Here is a 17,025-nt window from a genome sequence, read left to right on the forward strand (position 1 = left end):
ATCAATATTATATTAATAAAAAATGGTTTTGCCACGTGGCACCTCATACATTCTTTTCCATTGAAATCTTTAACTTATTATTTAATTCTTAAAAATAAATAATTTTCAATTGATTATAATGAGTAAACATTTTGATATAGATTAATAAAGGTAATTTGCTTTGCCTACTAGAGTTTTTATGGCTCGAAAGCATATTCTTGTTTCTTTGATTTGTCGTCGTTGTGGAACAATTGATGAAGATGTTCACCTCATTCCTGGGAATATTACTTAGGTGAGGAGGAGGATGCATATCAATATTCAAATCCTGAATATAACGTATATTTATTGGGGATGTTGGATTTTTTCCCAGTTGCAACAGTTTGGGAGAATAATTCCTATCCTTCTTTGGGAGATTTTGAAGGCTATGTATGAATCCTATATTAATAAGTCACTATCTACCAAAAAAAAAAAAAAATTAAATAAGTCACTTTAGTCTAACTTGTCAAAATCTTCATTTTGTCTCTGATTTCCCAAAACGTAATTCTTTTTTTTTTTCCACTTCATTTAACTCCGTAGTTTTACATCGAAAAGGACCAAAGAAAACGATGTTTTACAAAGTCAGAAATTAAAGTACAGATTTTGTAAGGTCGGGACTAAACTAACCAATGCTTACAATTTTAAGGATTACATTACTCCAAAACCAACAGCATGGATATCCTTTTCCTTGCCCACAAATGCCTCATTCCTTTTCAGTAATCACCACAAAAACATCCTTCAATGACCACTTCTGTCTGTCAGTTTTCGCTGGGGGGTTAATGACTGCCCTCTCAGCATTCGCTAAACGGTAGCCTATCACAGTCTCTCTTCTCTGCCGAGCTCGTAACATTATTTCATAAAAATTCAATTCCTCCCCATGAGAGTTCATTATCTATTGTAGCAGCCAGCATTAACATACAAACAGTTGTGGAAACGACAGAAGCCAAATGATACCACATTTCAGTCAAACTGTCAAAATATCCTCATCAGATGCTTACATGTTATTTCTTAACCACAACAGTTGTGCATTACATGATGTACAGGATGATAATGTTTGTTTAGAAGCAGAAGAATGAATGGGCTGGTATATAGATAGACTATTATCAAGGTATACCAAATCAGAGCTTAAATTCTGTTAGACTAGAAACTCACTTGTATCTCACGAATTAAAAGTAGAGTGGCATGAGATCTAGAGTCAGCTTGAATTGCTGAATCCTCCACTGATTCATCAGCCAAAATCAATATCTGCAAAAGCCATAATTTCCACCATAAATTAAATTGGATACATTATTATTGCTAAAACTTGAATGTAAAATATTTTATAGTGTATCAAGTTTGAAATCAACTCCGCCTATGTTTCTTCATAGCTGGTTCCAAGCTTGGGTTAAGGAGGGTTGTGTTAAGCCCTCGGCAACAAACCTAAAACTTGCCGTTATACCAAACATGGATTACTCACGACAGACTTCTGCTAATGCTAGGTCGTTACCTGAAAGTAACGACCGGTCCATTTTTTTTTATAACTTTTTTTAAGGTAGTGTACAAAACATTTTTTTAATAAAGACGAGGTCATGTGGTTTAGTTAGTAACCAACTAACCCAATGACCCAATGCCCTAATGGGTTCGATGACCAGTTTGGTTTTTAAAACTATGGTATCGTCCAAATATAGTGTCAAATGAGTAAGGTTTGCTACATTGGCGCCTGGATTGTAGTGCTAAATGAGCAAGAGTCCTCACATTTTTCTAGATGAATGTGGGTAAATAAGCTAGTTCAGAAGTGTTTGATCAGATTTGCTACTTTGACATTTAAGTCTGTGGAGGTGGTGGACACCATGATTCAGAGAAGGATTCACATTATGTGCCTGCAAGAGACTAAATGAATTGGAGAAAAAGCCAAGGAGATGGATATTGCAGGTTTTAAGCTCTGGTACATGGGAAAAGTTTGGGGAAAGAATGGAGTAGGTATTATGGTAGACAAGGTGTTATGAGCAGAAAATTCTGCTCTATGGATCCTAGCGTTTGAGGTCTAGGTACCTCCAGAAAGAGAGATTAAGGAGAGGGAATTTCTGATTATATTTCTGCTTGCATTCCATTACATCATTCATTCGTATATATGGGCACATGAATGCTAAGCTATTATTATAATTCCTCTACAGATCCTATGGAGCAAGGAAAGCAATATCAGAATGAGTAACAGAATTTGGATTCTAGCAGACAGGATTTTCTCCCTCCAATGACAGGTTGCCAGCTCGGCATCCCTGGTCCAAGTTTGTTATGCAGTCCCTCCAGTATTGAGGACGTGTGCTGTGCCTTTTTATCCTCAGGTGAGTACTTGTCTCCCCTTGGTCTGGTAGTAGTGGCTGGTCTGATAGCTTGGGCTGATTCATGACACAAGGTTTGCAAAGAAAGTGTGGTGGATGTAAAAAGAATTGGAGACAGAATCTTAGCCTTAAAATTAATGATGGTACAAGAGACTATGAATATCATCAGTGCTTATGCACCACAAATAGGATCAGAGGCACTTGTGAAGGAAAAGTTTTGGGAAGACTTAGAGGGGTTGGTTCAAGGCATTATGCAATAGGAGAAGATTTTCTTAGGTGGGGATCCAAATGGACATGTTCATAGTCTCAAAAGGAATTTTACAGGTGCACATGGTGGTTTTGGTTTTGGAGATCTAAATGAGAAAGGATAGACTATTATTGACTTCTCCATGACTTATGATGTTAGGATTATGAACACTTGTTTCTAGAAAAGGGAAGACCATCTTATAACTTATAAAAGTGGAAACTCAGATTGTGATTTTCCGCAAGATTTATTAGCACTTATTTCATACCAAATTAGCTAAAATAAACTTAATTTTTTATTACCATTTGACCATGTATTTGCCATGAACAAACCATGGAACAAAAGTTAATAGAGAAAAAGAGAACAGAAAAACAGCAATTTATGTAAGACAAAGCACCGTAGGCAAGGACGCAGGGGCATAGGTATCATCATCCTCTGCAATAACCAGAACCTCATCACCTTCTTGCAGAACATAGGAGTCATCTGGATTCAAAATAATTTTACCACCATATGATACAATTTTGATTCCACAAGGAATTGCAGCGGGAAAGCTAATTAGTACGTCCTCGAATTGCATGCCTTCCAACTGTGGCCATCTTTAGATGTAGAATTCACAATTTTCAAATCCAAGTATATCTTCCCAAATCTGCCAAAGAAAGCTCATCAATTTTCTTAAAAAATATTAGTAAAAGGATATATTATATTACAGAGAAGATGCAGAGATCAATATCTCATCCTAAATTGTAGTGCAAAAAGAAAATAAAGCGGAAGAAGGACAACCCAATAAAGCTCCCCAATCACTCTACAAATCTTTAAGAAACTAGGAGAGCATGGACAGAACACCAAAAGGAGGCCATAAAGGCAATCCTATTTCACAAAAAACGGAAGGATAGGGAAGAAGCCCCCCCAAAAAATATAAGTAATACACTGCACATGCAAACTGTCAATCATGTATTTATTCTTGTCAGGAATTAATTAACTTGAAAACAATAATTGAAGATTTTTTCACTGGAGTAGCATTATGAATTATGCAACATAAAAACACCATGAAATGGTTGTAGATTTTGACCTGTGCAAGTTCAGGCTGTCGAGCACATTGAATCATCAAGCGACCAATGACAACATGAGCTACAACATTTTCAACAAGATCACCACCCACAAGTTTAACAAGGACCTCATTGTCTAAATCACTCAATTCAACCACTATGTGCCCTCGTAATCCTTCTTTTACTCCAGTCAGACTTAAGACTGTTCTCAAAGCACGGGCATCACTCTGTACCACAAAAAGCAAGTTAATGGTTATCCACCATTATTAAACTTGGATCAGATCATCACTCAATCAGACCTGATCAGCATTCCCATCTTCAGCAAGAACTATTATTGCACGTGCTTTTGAAACAGAAACGAAATTGCGAAAGGCGGGTAAGGTTATTCTTCGCAGTCGCTGATGACATGACATTTTGAGTGTCGGAAAGCTGAGGTTTGTCGTTAGTGGGAGTCCGGGGGAATTTAACTCTGCGGCGATGGCGAATGCGAGTGGAGCTGCTCGGAGGAGAGTACGGCTTTGAGTTTGAATAGAATCGACGGCCATATTGCAAAGAAGAGGACCGCAAGAAGGATGGCGACGGGAAGAACCAATCTCCGGCGGAACCCGATGTCTCCGAATCCAGGGACATATTCGGAACTATATTCTATAAACTAAATCTATCTAATAGTAGGTTTGTTTAGAAGGAAATATGGATAATAAGTGTTTTTATTTAGCTGATATTTTAGGGGCGGGGGGGGGGGGCGGGGGGTTATGACTGTGTATTTATGTAAAAGTTGAGTTTTTTAACTAAAAGGAAAAAAACTTTTTTTTTATATAAAAATATGAATAATAAGGTAATTTCCATTATTTAATTGAAGAGAAGGAGAAAATAAAAGAGAAAATATTAACTTGTAAAAACAAAAACAATATATATATATATATATATATATATATATATTATTTCCTTTGATTTTCTTCTGAATTTTAAATTTTTCTCTCCTCTCCTCTCCCATTTTGTTTCTTTCATTGAGAAACGAATACTAAATAAATAATAATACTAGTTATTATATGTAACATTTTTAATACAAATTATATATAATATTTGATAACTGCGTAATTATTATAAATTTAAAGTATATTATAACAAACATGTTTGCCATACCATATATTATATATTTTATTTCAACATGTATCTTATTTTAATATTATATTATAATAATACGAATTATTAAATTTAAACATATGGTAATTGTGTGATTATTTGACTAAATGATAAAAATACTTTATATAAACTATATTTATTTTAACAGTTCATAATTAATTTCATTATTATATATAATGAAAATAATTATTAATATAGTTAATTATTATAAAATTATGATATTATGTTTTTTTAAATGATATTATCTATTGTCAATACTAATATTAAAATAAATTATACTTATATATATGCTACTGGTTATCATTATTAACACAGAAATAAATTATATAAAAAAAACCATGCAAATAATTTACATAAATTTACATATATTTTACATATTCTTATATAAGTCATTTATAAGAGTACTTCAATCAAAAATAAAAATGCATTAATATTTTTAGATATTTTAACTGTACAAATATTACTCATCCTGAAATAAAAAAAAAATCACTTTAATATTAATTAATACTAACTATTATATGAAAAAAATATATGGTATATTTAAAAAAATACTCCTAAAAATAAAATAAAAATCACATACAATCTATTATTAATAATTCAAAAATTAAGATTATCATGTTGTCAAATAAATACATATTTTGTAAGAAAAATATATATTATTCCAATAATTAATAAACAAGTAATTATTAATTTTTAAAAATAATTTAAATTATTTATTAAATTAAAAAAATGAATTCAACTAAACACGTATTCAATTAGTAGACAACACACATGATCATATAACATTAACCAACAATCAACTAATTGAACACAACTGATGATATCTTAAAGTTAAGATTGAATCGTTCATATACTATCTAAATTTGATCATTAACAAAAATAATTATTTTTCAAGTTTTATTTACCTTCTAACTAAATTTCAAATTAGACACAACCCCTACTCCAAACTAATCAAGACCCCTTTACCACCTAAGCGTTAAAAAAATATATATATAACATTAACCAATAGACAATCATAATTCAACACAAAATCATCATTTTAACAATCAAATGACTATTGCAAGATTAAAATAATAATACAATTATATATTATAAAACAAACTAATAATTTTCACATACTAAGTATTATTAATATTAGCATAAAAATAAATATGTTCATTAATATTATAGAGTAATAGGTTATTAATATCAACATGAAAATAACATTTAAAATGAAAAAAAATTGATATTTTACATAATCTTGCAATAATTTATAAATTAAGAAAATTTCAAAATATATTAAAAAAACACAAGTGCCAAGTTTAGTTTTTCTTTTTTATCCGGAGGAATTAAATTAAACACAGTATTAGAGAAAATTTATAATATTCAGAGACTCTCTTAAACCAATTGAATTAGATTCTTTTATGAAGTTTAGTTTATAATAGAATACTAGAGTAAATACAAATGGATATAAGTCTTCATTCTTCAACACCACAATCATTTCACTGACATGATGCTAAATTTGACATCATTTATAATTACGAGTGGATGTGACGAGAATTCCCCACCCATTTTCTTCTTTTCCCTCTTTTCTCACGGTACCTGTAGTCTAACATAGACAGCTTGTCTTGGTAAAATCTGATACTGATAGTAGAAACTACATATCACTTCAAGAATATGCTGGAGGATAAAAGCCATTCCATTCTGATATATCAACTATCCTACAGACTACAGTGCGTACATTCTCTTGTATTCACTGTTTAAAATCTCTTGGTCTGATGCATGAGACATAGAGAACGATCGACTCTCGGCCCTCAATTTTGTCTCCTCCATCCTATGCAAAATTACACAATAGCACATGGAGCCAATTGTAGAGAGCATTATCAAGCTTCCAATCACAGTAGCATATATTGCAAGCCATCTGGAGTGTGATCCCACCACCACGTATGTAAGAGAAATGAAGGCAATGGAAATGAAAAGGCAAGCCATCCACATGAGCTTGTTAATGACAAAAACGAGCTGCTTCTTTGCCTTTTGCTCAATCACAACGACAGAGGTTTGAACCACCACAACTGCCAGAGAGATGAACAATGCCAGGCTGTCAAACACAAAAAATATTAGGAAAGCTGCATTGTTTGCTATATTTGCTTGTCCAAGTGAAAATCCATGTGTTTTGTCTTCAACGTATTGACCAGGGACTGTGAAGATGGCTGCAAAAGCAACTGTAGCAATAAGAACGGCAACAACAGTAGCAGAGTTTATCGCATTGTTCAGGCCACTAATGTGGAGCTTTTTCAGCTTCTTTGCAATTTTCTGGACCCTCATGCCAGTCTGACGTGTCTGTTGGAGTTGGGATTGTACGTCATGCTTTATGTCACTGACAGTCTGCTTGAGTTGCTTTGATGGATTTGGAGGTTTCCTTTGGTCAGTAGAATTGGCAGCCCCAGCATCCCTCAATATGGAGACGAGTTCTGGACTTCCAAATTTTTCTGCAACATCAAGAGGAGTCTCTCCAGCCTTGTTTGTAGCATTGATGTTGATACACTCCATTGATAACAAGCAGCGAACATTCTACAATTAATAATAACTAGTTTAGGATAGACATTGAAAAAATCACAAAGAGGTCAGATGCTTGAAACTTAGTCTTGGAATCATGCTGCCTATTCGTAAGTGGTAAATTTATATTACATATGTTTCTTTTGAGTTTACATTCATCCCTAAGTTTCAATTGCGTGTGCACGCACAAAACTGCCTCCATCAAATTCAATGCTGCTAGATCACGAAGGTAAAACCAGAAAAAAAAAATCTTAACAAAAAGAGTAAATTATACTAATCAGGTTTCATTGAATTTGCAGTAAAAAAAAAAAAGGTTTCATGAAATTGTATTTATTATTAGAATATTACATTTCCTATTAATCAGTAATTGATTGATCTTGTAATTAATACTGATTCATTTTTTCATATTATAAATAGCATGAGATGTGGTCTACATTGACACATAACATTACACAGTAAATAATACTATTATATGGTATCAGAGCTAAGTTATTCTTGATAGGAAAGACGAAAGTGGTTCTCCATCGAGAACCTATTGTCCTTGGTGGACCTTTCTACTCATTGCCTGTCTTCTAACGACCCTTTTTCCTTTTCCAATGAGCTTTGTGGCGGCTGCCGCCATCACACGCCAAACAATTTTCTTTTCTTTCTTTCAGCGTGTGTTTTTCTATTCGCGTGAACAGTAACACAAAGTGCTGCAGGCTTCTGTTCACCACTGCCAAGTCTTCCTTTCTTCGGTTTGACCACACCCACGAAATCGCCCCCCTTTGGCGACCAAAACGCCGCCTGATCCACAGTCCAGCAACCACAACATCATGCTTCTCTTCCTCCGGTGACCCTGACCAGTCCCCTGTTTGGCTCTTTTTTCATGGCTTTTGAGATACCTTCTAACTCCACTTCTGCAACGACGTTCACCAACGTCCCTCGCACAAATACATTTGTGTGCAGCTTTACTTGCGGGTGAACAGAACCCATGCCCATTATTGGGCATATTTGGCAGCCACTGCGCTGCCCTTTTGTTGTTCTGCACCAGTGACCTTTCTGAAGACCGCCACGATGTCCACGTGCACGGCCAACTCAAAACACCGCCGCATGCAACCCATGCACGGTCCTGGCACGTGAAGTTCATGCACACGATGCGTGACGCATCTCTGGCCAGCGTCACATGATCTTCTCTCCACCTCAAGGCATCCCCAGGGGATCTTTTTGTTTTTTTCACAGGAGAACAGTACCGTCACCATCACCGAAGACTGTCACATCGTCCACGTGCGCAACTAACTCAAAACACTGCTGCACGTGGCCCCATGTAGGGCCTTGGCATTTGAAGTTCACGCACTGAACGCATACGTATCTCCAGCGAGCATTACACTAGTCTCCATTGTCACTGCAGGCCTTCTTTTCTATCGGGTTGACCACATTTGTAACAAGCTTGGTTCATATAACACATATGCTCCAGCTAGAGGTGGAGGGTGAGATCATGTTTTAATATTATTCATGATATTTTATTTATTATTAGAATATTCTGATCTTGTAATCAATATTGATTCCATTTTCCATATTATAAATAACATGAGGTGTGGTCTATATTGACACACAACATTACACAGTAAATAACACTGCTATAAAATTAAACAAACCTATCCTGCTTTTTTAACATTTACAATGACCAGGAAGCATACTGTAATGTTTTTCAAATGATTAAGGTAGGTTAGTGTAATGTATAAAAGAGTGTCAGTGTATATTTTTAAAAAATTAAAGGGATTAGTGTAGGAGTAGATAAAAGCAAGGGGAGTTTGTGTAAATGGAATCTTAACAAAAACATAAAGTTTGTCTTGTCTTGTGGCTAGGGTGATGCAAGACAAAGGGGGTCAATTATTCACTGGATCGATGTTCAGACTTCAGATCACTATAAATGGGATACTTCATGCTACTGTAGCAACGGTATTTTCATGTTTAAGTGACAGGCAATAGTCATATCCCTTCCGATATATAAACACGTAAAATTATCTGCTTCTTTAGGCCTCCACTCTCCCTTATATTCACTTTCATTTGAATACTCTCATTTTGTGAGGTGGTGAACTTCACTCTCCTAACATGCATCTAGTATATCTTATATTTCTAACATAAACTAACAAGTTTAACAGGGTGTACCTGATATAAAAAATCAGTTTAAATATATGCTATATTTTCAAATTAAAATACATTCCTAATATACATATGATACATCCTCTTATGCTGCCTTTAATAATAATTGAACGGTTTAACAAGCTGTAGCTGAATATTAGAAACCAATTTTGAATATATATATATATATATATATTCAAATTTAAAATAGTATCTTCTTAAAAGATTCTAGTACCATGTTGATTTATCTTCTTCAAACTCTCATTATTTCTTTATCTCTTTACAAATTCTCATTATCTCTTCTCAAATTTCAAATGACAGATAACAATTTTACCTTTCTCTCAATTGACTATAAAAAACAGGGTACGGGTAATGTTTTTTTAGGTCGGGTACTGTTAATGTCTAGAGTCACAACTTTCACACTTGTCATTCAGAAATTTTTACTTGTCTGCATGCCAGTAGGTGCATCTAAAAACAAACTCTACACTACACAATGTAAATATAGCACTTTTGGGTTATCTTAGTTTGCTTTCAGAATATCTTACAATTAAAATGTTCAAGAAACAATTCCCGACTGAAAAGTTTTAAGTTCAAAATAAGTTAAACCAAAGTTCAACCCCAAATAGCAAACTAGCGTTATTCAGAATAATACTAAAACTTGAATTCTAATTTTTGATACATAAAGTTGTATCAATTAGTATCAGTTCCAAATGGCCACTCAGAAATTGAAGATGTTGGAGATAGGTTCAGAGGTTTGATGAGAAGTTATCTCAATATGATCAGCTCAAAGAAAGTAAACAAATATTGGAGGAAACTGTCCAAGCAACTAGGGAAATGAAGCAAACCACCATGTCAGAAGTAGAAATCAACAAAAAGCAAAGTAAAAACTTTCATGGAAGAAGACCAAAAGTTAGTAACCTCCAATAAAAGGGGTGGTGTTAGGATCTATCACAGTGTTATTTACTGTGAGTTGTATGTCAAGGATGACCCACTCATCCTTTATTTATAATGAGCAAATAGGATCTGCATTAATTACATAAAATCAATCTAATCTAAGTAATAATGAACAAATCCCTAATTTCTCTGTAATGATAATTAAGAGAATAATATATAATTCTAACACTCCCCCTCAAGCTCAAGCATATGTCACATGAATTGAGCTTGCTACAAATGTGGTCAACCTGATAGGATAGAAAACTAAAGGCGGTTTGTTGGAGACACGTCACGTGTCATGTGTGTGAACTTCACGTGTTAGGGCCCTGCATGGGGCCACGTGTGGCAGTGTTTTGAGTTGGCTGCGCACATGGACGACGTGGCGGTCTTCGGAAAGGTCAATGTTGCAGAACAACAAGAGAGCAGCACAGTGGCTGCCAAACAGGCCCAACAATGGGCGTGGGTACTGTTCACCCGCAAAGAAAGCTGCACACAAATGTATTTGTGCGAGGGATGTTGGTGAACGTCGTTGTGGAAGCGAAGTTCTAAGGAATCTCGGAAGTCATGAAAAAAGAGTGAAACAGGGGACTGTCAGGGTCACCAGAGGAAGAGAAGTATGATGTTGTAGTTGCTGGGCTGTGGATCAGGAGTTGGTCGCCGGAGGGGGGCCATTCCATGGGTGTGGTCAAGCCAGAGAAAGGAAGACTCAACAATGGTGAACTGAAGCCCACAGCGCTTTGTGTTACTGTTCATGCGAACGCTGAAAGAAAGAAAGGAAAGTTGTTTGGGGCGCGACGGCGGCAGCGGTGGTCGCCAGAAAAGTCATTGGAAAAAGAGAAAGGGTTGCTGGAATATGGGCAGCAAGCAAAAAGGTCCACCGGGGACAGTAGGTCCTCGGTGGAAAACGACTTTCGTTATTTCTCTGTCAAGAAGAACCTAAGCTCTAATACCATATCATTATGTTATTTACTGTGAGTTGTATGTCAAGGATGACTCACTAATCCTTTATCTATAATGAGCAAATAGGATCTACATTAATTACATAAAATAAATCTAGTATAAGTAATAATGAACAAATCCCTAATTGCTCTCTAATGATAATTAAGAGAATAATATATAATTCTAACAGAATCCAATTCCAAAGTTTGGGACTTGAGTCCCACATTGAAAGTATGGGATTCTAATGTGGGGCTTATAGGCCTTAGGCTCTCCAAGACTCCAACTACAAAAGCTAGCATTTGTGGTGTGGTTCTCCCAAGGTTCTTATTAGGTGCTGATGGTGCATCTTCAGAATTGGACTCGCCTTGGTGGCATTCATGTTCATACATTAAAGAATTTCCCAAGAAGAGGGCGTTGAACCCACTGAATGGCTCCACACATGAAGCAATTCTTTCAATGCCAGGGAACACCGGTAGATCAAGAAGTGCCTCTAACTTTCTTTCACGTGAAAGGGGAGGCTGATAAAGGGCCACAGAGGATATGAGCAACATAAGAAGTATTTGAGAGTGATCTGCTCACTAGATTTGGTCCTGGTGACAAGCATTAAGACAATTCCATCAAACAATTTTACAAAGGGGGACACTGCATGGTTACTGGGTACCAAGAGGAGTTCTAAAGGTTGGATAATAGGGTGGTAGCCTGGTAGGATAATAAAAAAAAGCTATAATTATGGCCTTGTTAAGGATTCATAAGACAGAGAGTCAGAGACCAAGTAAATTTTTATGTTTTAGCATATACCATGCAGAAAACTATAGAACTAACGAATATTAGGGTTAGCGTTTTTTTTTTTTGCACAGCAAAAATCGATATAGAATTTTATATATAATGTAGTACTAGGTGTACTGCATACAGGATAAAGAGTACAAGGCAAAATTGCCTAACCCATCTGAAAATTACAAGATAACATTAGCTGAAGCCAAAAAGAATCAACCCCTAAGTCAACTCCTCCCTCAAACTAGTGGACCATTGATTAAAATGAATATGGAAATCTTTGTCCATACATTTTAACCAGGCCCATGAATGGAATAAAGCTTCATCCATGACTTTTTCGGAGTTGAAATTCTGGTTATTAAAAACCATTGAATTTCTATGCTTCCAAATAGTCATGGATAGAGCTATCCAAAGCACTGCCCATCTATTGTCTATACATCTTTTGCTACTCCAGCTTGAGAATTGGATGAAGTGATCTTTGGGATCAGTGGTGAAAGGACCCACTCTGTCAGCCCATCTCAAAACCTCCCACCAAAGGCATCTAGTTCTTGTGCAATCAAACATGACATGACCAATAGTTTCCTCCTCTCCATCACATAAAGGACAGGAATACGATGGAAGGCACACCTGCCTCCTTCTTAAGGGTTAGCGTTTTATATTTTTGACCTATTGAAGTCTTCCATTAATTTAATGAATGGCCCCTCAAAATGTAAAATTAGTCTATGGAACCCTCCAGTCAAAACCCATTGCTCTGACCTTGAAATTGAGGTCCCCTAATGGGTCCTAGTACATCATTGAGCAAACAAGAAAAAATAAAAGTAACAAGTCAGCTACTGCTTGTTTTTGTTTCGAGGTATTAAAAAGCAGTCCACAACTGTGATTTCGGCTGAAATGTCAAGGTTTTTGGGGTCTCAACAACCACATTGTGCCCGCATCAGCCACATTTGTCTGCAATATCAAGGACCGCAATGAAACTGCAGCTGCAATTTAAAACCTTGTTTAGCTTAGTGGCCAATATGGCCGCTAACAGCTGTGCAGTAGCCAAAAATGTGGCTAACTTGTCTATTTCCTATTAATTTCTAATCCACAAAAACAAGTATCAGATGAAAGACAAGGATGCACAGTCACCGCTGAACAGAAATAAAGACTGTCTACATAATTAGTTTATCATGGCTAATATGCTTTATACAGAATGAATAATAAAAGAATAAAGAATCACCTGAGTACGGCCCTTCTTTGTGGCAATATGCAATGCTGTATTTCCTTTATTATCTTCCAGACTCAAAACTGCTGGGTCAGGTTTTACCAATTCCAGCAAAATTTCTTCATTTTGCCCTTTCACAGCCATGTGTAGGGCAGTTTGACCTTTCTTATCAGTCCTAAATCCAGTGCTTGGATCCTTGTTTAGTAAGGCTTTCACAACTTCCAAATGCCCCATTCTAGCCGCAGAGTGAAGGACAGTTTTACCATTATTCCTGGCTATTTTAGCAAGGTTAGAATCTGATTCCAGAAGGAGCTTAACCACATCAATATGACCTTGAGTTGCAGCTGTGTGTAAAGCAGTTGAGTTGGACAAATCTGTGGTCATGGCCAAGTTGGGAAAGGAGTGCAGTAGTTCTCTCAGCACCTCTGCAAGATTATTTTTTTCTTAGTAAGCGAATGGAATAGCAGGCATACTATTTGTGAAAAATATCTTTGGTTCTCCATACCCAGGCTTCTCACCCATGGTAGTTTGGCTGAAATTTAAACAAAACTATCTGAAAGGAAACACAGTAAAACCATTGAAGCCAAATATAAGGTAGCAAATAATAAGTTATAATCTTAACCCGATCTTCATGTCAATTTACTGAGAAGCCACAATGATACTACTATCTTTCTGCCTTCTCTAACTTCATTTTTTTCCTTCATTTTCAATATGCATAAAGAGAAACAATTGCACAGGCTGGGGTGACGATGAAGGGAAGAATAGAATCATTCCTGGACATTGATTGTTTCTTTAACTAGGAAACACAAATGTCCAACAGCTTTCTTAAACAAGTCAAAAGTTGACAAATCCAACTTGCTGCTTAAGCATACAAATTTATGGAAATAGACTGAAAGGACAGCATGGATTTTGGGTTTTGGTTTACATCTTAATTAACTAAGAAGCAATAAGTAAGATATCACACCAAGCACAATCTTTTTAGGGTATTAAGCTCCATTCATTTACATAGTAAAATTGTTCACAAAATCAAAAACAAAGAAAAGAAACAATTATAGGGACCTTAGGCCCAAACATAATGCAATGTTGTATCTTACCAAGATGACCCTGCTTTGCAGCAATATGGAATGGATCATAGCCATTTCTGGCTGCAATAGAAGCAGTTTGCAGGTCCAAGTAGTTAAGTATCTCACTAACAACCAAAGCATGCCCATTCTCTGAAGCGACATAAAGAGGGGTCTCCCCCTCTAGGTTCTGCTTTGCCAACAAATCTTTTGTCTCATTATTAGAATAGTTTTGAATTATCTCTTTCACTCTACTCAAGTTCCCTGCCCGAGCTGCTAAATGAATTGGTAAGTCACCACGTTTCCCAGGTGATTCCTTGTTCTTCTTCCTTTCACTTCCCATGAAGCTGAGCTGCTTCTCCATAACAATGCGAAAACTTTTCTGTTTTTCCATAAATCCACGAAAACTCTTCTGTTTTTCCATTGTAGATGCCCGAAAACTGCTCTGTTTCTCCATAGTCACTTGAAAATCTCCTACCATACGAGTGGAAATTTACTATCTCTCTGTGAGACAAAAGAAAAAAAATGACAAGACCATCAATTTTCACCGCTAATCAAACTTACCAAAACGTATAATCTGGTTTGTATATAACAAACACGCTAAATTGGATAAATATAGTCATCAAGAATCCAAAGATGCCAAGAAGAAAAGCAGACGGCAAAAACGATTTTATCTAATCATATTCTCCATTGTCAACTTGGTAATCAGAGATGCCCCGTAGACTAGAAGGGCAAACACAATCATACAATATCATGATTATTAGAAATTAATTCATAATACCTAGATGCTAAGGTCGATGAAGGTGGATGGATAAACAGATCGAAACACAGCAAGTCTGGAAGCTCGGAGACCGATTTCCACAAACTCAAGACTTAAAACTGTTCAGAAGCCAAGTCTCGTGCATCTAAAATTTCTTTCGAATAAGAAACAATCAAAATTTTGGGAACAAAACCACAGCTGAAAGTGACACTAATAGCGCCATCAACAAGTAGAGAGTAATTTACTTCTCTTTTTTGGTGAAATGAGAGTAATTTACTTTATGCTATGCTAAACACGAAGGGATAATCTCATAAACAAACAAAAAGAAAAACACGAAGTGGATAATCATCAGTTCATTGGATTAGAATTTTAAAAGATTTTAAAATATTTGTTTAATAAAAAGTCTTGTAATATTTGATGAGAATTTTTTTAAATAAATATTTTCTTAAGAAGTATATATTCTTTAAGGAATGTAATAAATTATGGTGATATTTAATTAGAATTTATATAACTTAAAAATTCTTTTAATATAAAAAATATATAAAAATTTTGATGTTTTTTTAAGATGAATTTTATTCTACTTTTTAATATAAAACATCTATTAAATAATCTTATTTTTTAGATTTTGTTAGACTTTTTTTTATTGGTTATTATAATTTTTTTTTCTCATCACACATATCATTTTCTATCTTTAATATCTAAATATAAAAAACAAGATCACCTTAATTAAAAGAGATACCGAAAAACAATCAAAAAATAATATTATTTAAAAAGTGTAAACCATATATGTTTATCTTATTTTTTTAGAATAAAAAAATGTTAAATATAATACTCCTACACTATTATATTTAATTTCTAAATAAAATTAATAATTATCTTATATGTTAAAACTAACCATACTTTTCATATATTAATTATACTTACATATTCCATTTAATATTTTTGTGACTAGACCCTTAATTTTGTCCTTTCCATGATTAAATATCCCTGTGTGTTTTTCTGTTGCTGTGCACTTCATAAAGTCTCATGACTCTTGTCAGGTCTCATCTACAGATAGCTATTGCAGAAATTCTTGGATAGACACACACCCAATACATACACTTTGCACACAACCAATAAAAAATAACATGTAAATTAAGAAAAATCAAACATTTTAATAAAATGTGATTCTTCTTTCTTCCTTCCTCGGATCTCCATGGTTGCCCACGTATTCTCCTCCACCTTCTTTTTCTTGAAAAAAAGTTATTCTTTTGTTCATTTTTAGGACAAAGTGTTCTTCCTCCTATCTCCATTGTTGACAGTAACAGACAACACCACATTGATAATAACAGCTATGTTTATGGGTCATTGATTTTTTTTTTTATCAAATTCAAGATTCAATTCAATCAAATTTAATCAATTTGGTTCAACTTAGTTTTCATATTTTTTTTAACCTAACTTAATTCAATCCATTCATAAACGGTTTGATTTGATTCAAGTCACAAGTTATCCATTTAAATTTGATTTTTCTTCTTAAAATTACTATTTTATATATTCATCCAAATATTCAATATAATTAACACTATTATCAAATAGTAAATTTGATTTATTAATTGCATCAACATAATTTTCTTCAACGAGATCTCCTGTAATAATCTAAATCAAAACTATTTCCTATAAACTAATTTCTGAGAATAAGCCTGAATTTACTACAACCAAATTTGTTACAATCAAATTTGTTAAAACAAATAAACAAAATATGGTTCATTAAGACTAATTCCTTAAGAAGTTAACTTGGAATCCTAATATTAGTGTAAGGTGCTTTGATGTTTGTAACTCCCAACATTTTAATTGTTAATATTTTTATTAAAAGATGCAGTACCACACCACCTTTCTTGATTGTCAAATTATTTTTTTAGTTTTTAATATATATATATATATATATATATATAA

General features: G+C 34.5%; 1 protein-coding gene and 1 pseudogene across 1 annotated transcript; both read right to left on the reverse strand.

Moving 5' to 3' along the window:
• Positions 1-474: 474 nt before the first annotated feature.
• On the reverse strand, positions 475-4,305 carry LOC114407872 (annotated as a pseudogene).
• Positions 4,306-6,143: 1,838 nt separating this feature from the next.
• On the reverse strand, positions 6,144-15,372 carry LOC114407873 (ankyrin repeat-containing protein At5g02620-like). The gene is made up of 4 exons (XM_028371150.1): positions 15,115-15,372; positions 14,367-14,837; positions 13,288-13,697; positions 6,144-7,316 (listed from the first exon to the last, which is right to left on the reverse strand). The coding sequence occupies exons 2-4, from the start codon at positions 14,812-14,814 to the stop codon at positions 6,474-6,476; spliced, it is 1,701 nt and encodes a 566-aa protein (XP_028226951.1). The 5' UTR covers positions 14,815-14,837; positions 15,115-15,372; the 3' UTR covers positions 6,144-6,473.
• Between the last annotated feature and the right edge of the window lie 1,653 nt (positions 15,373-17,025).

Source organism: Glycine soja, chromosome 3, assembly GCF_004193775.1.
Source record: "Glycine soja cultivar W05 chromosome 3, ASM419377v2, whole genome shotgun sequence".
NCBI lineage: Eukaryota > Viridiplantae > Streptophyta > Magnoliopsida > Fabales > Fabaceae > Glycine > Glycine soja.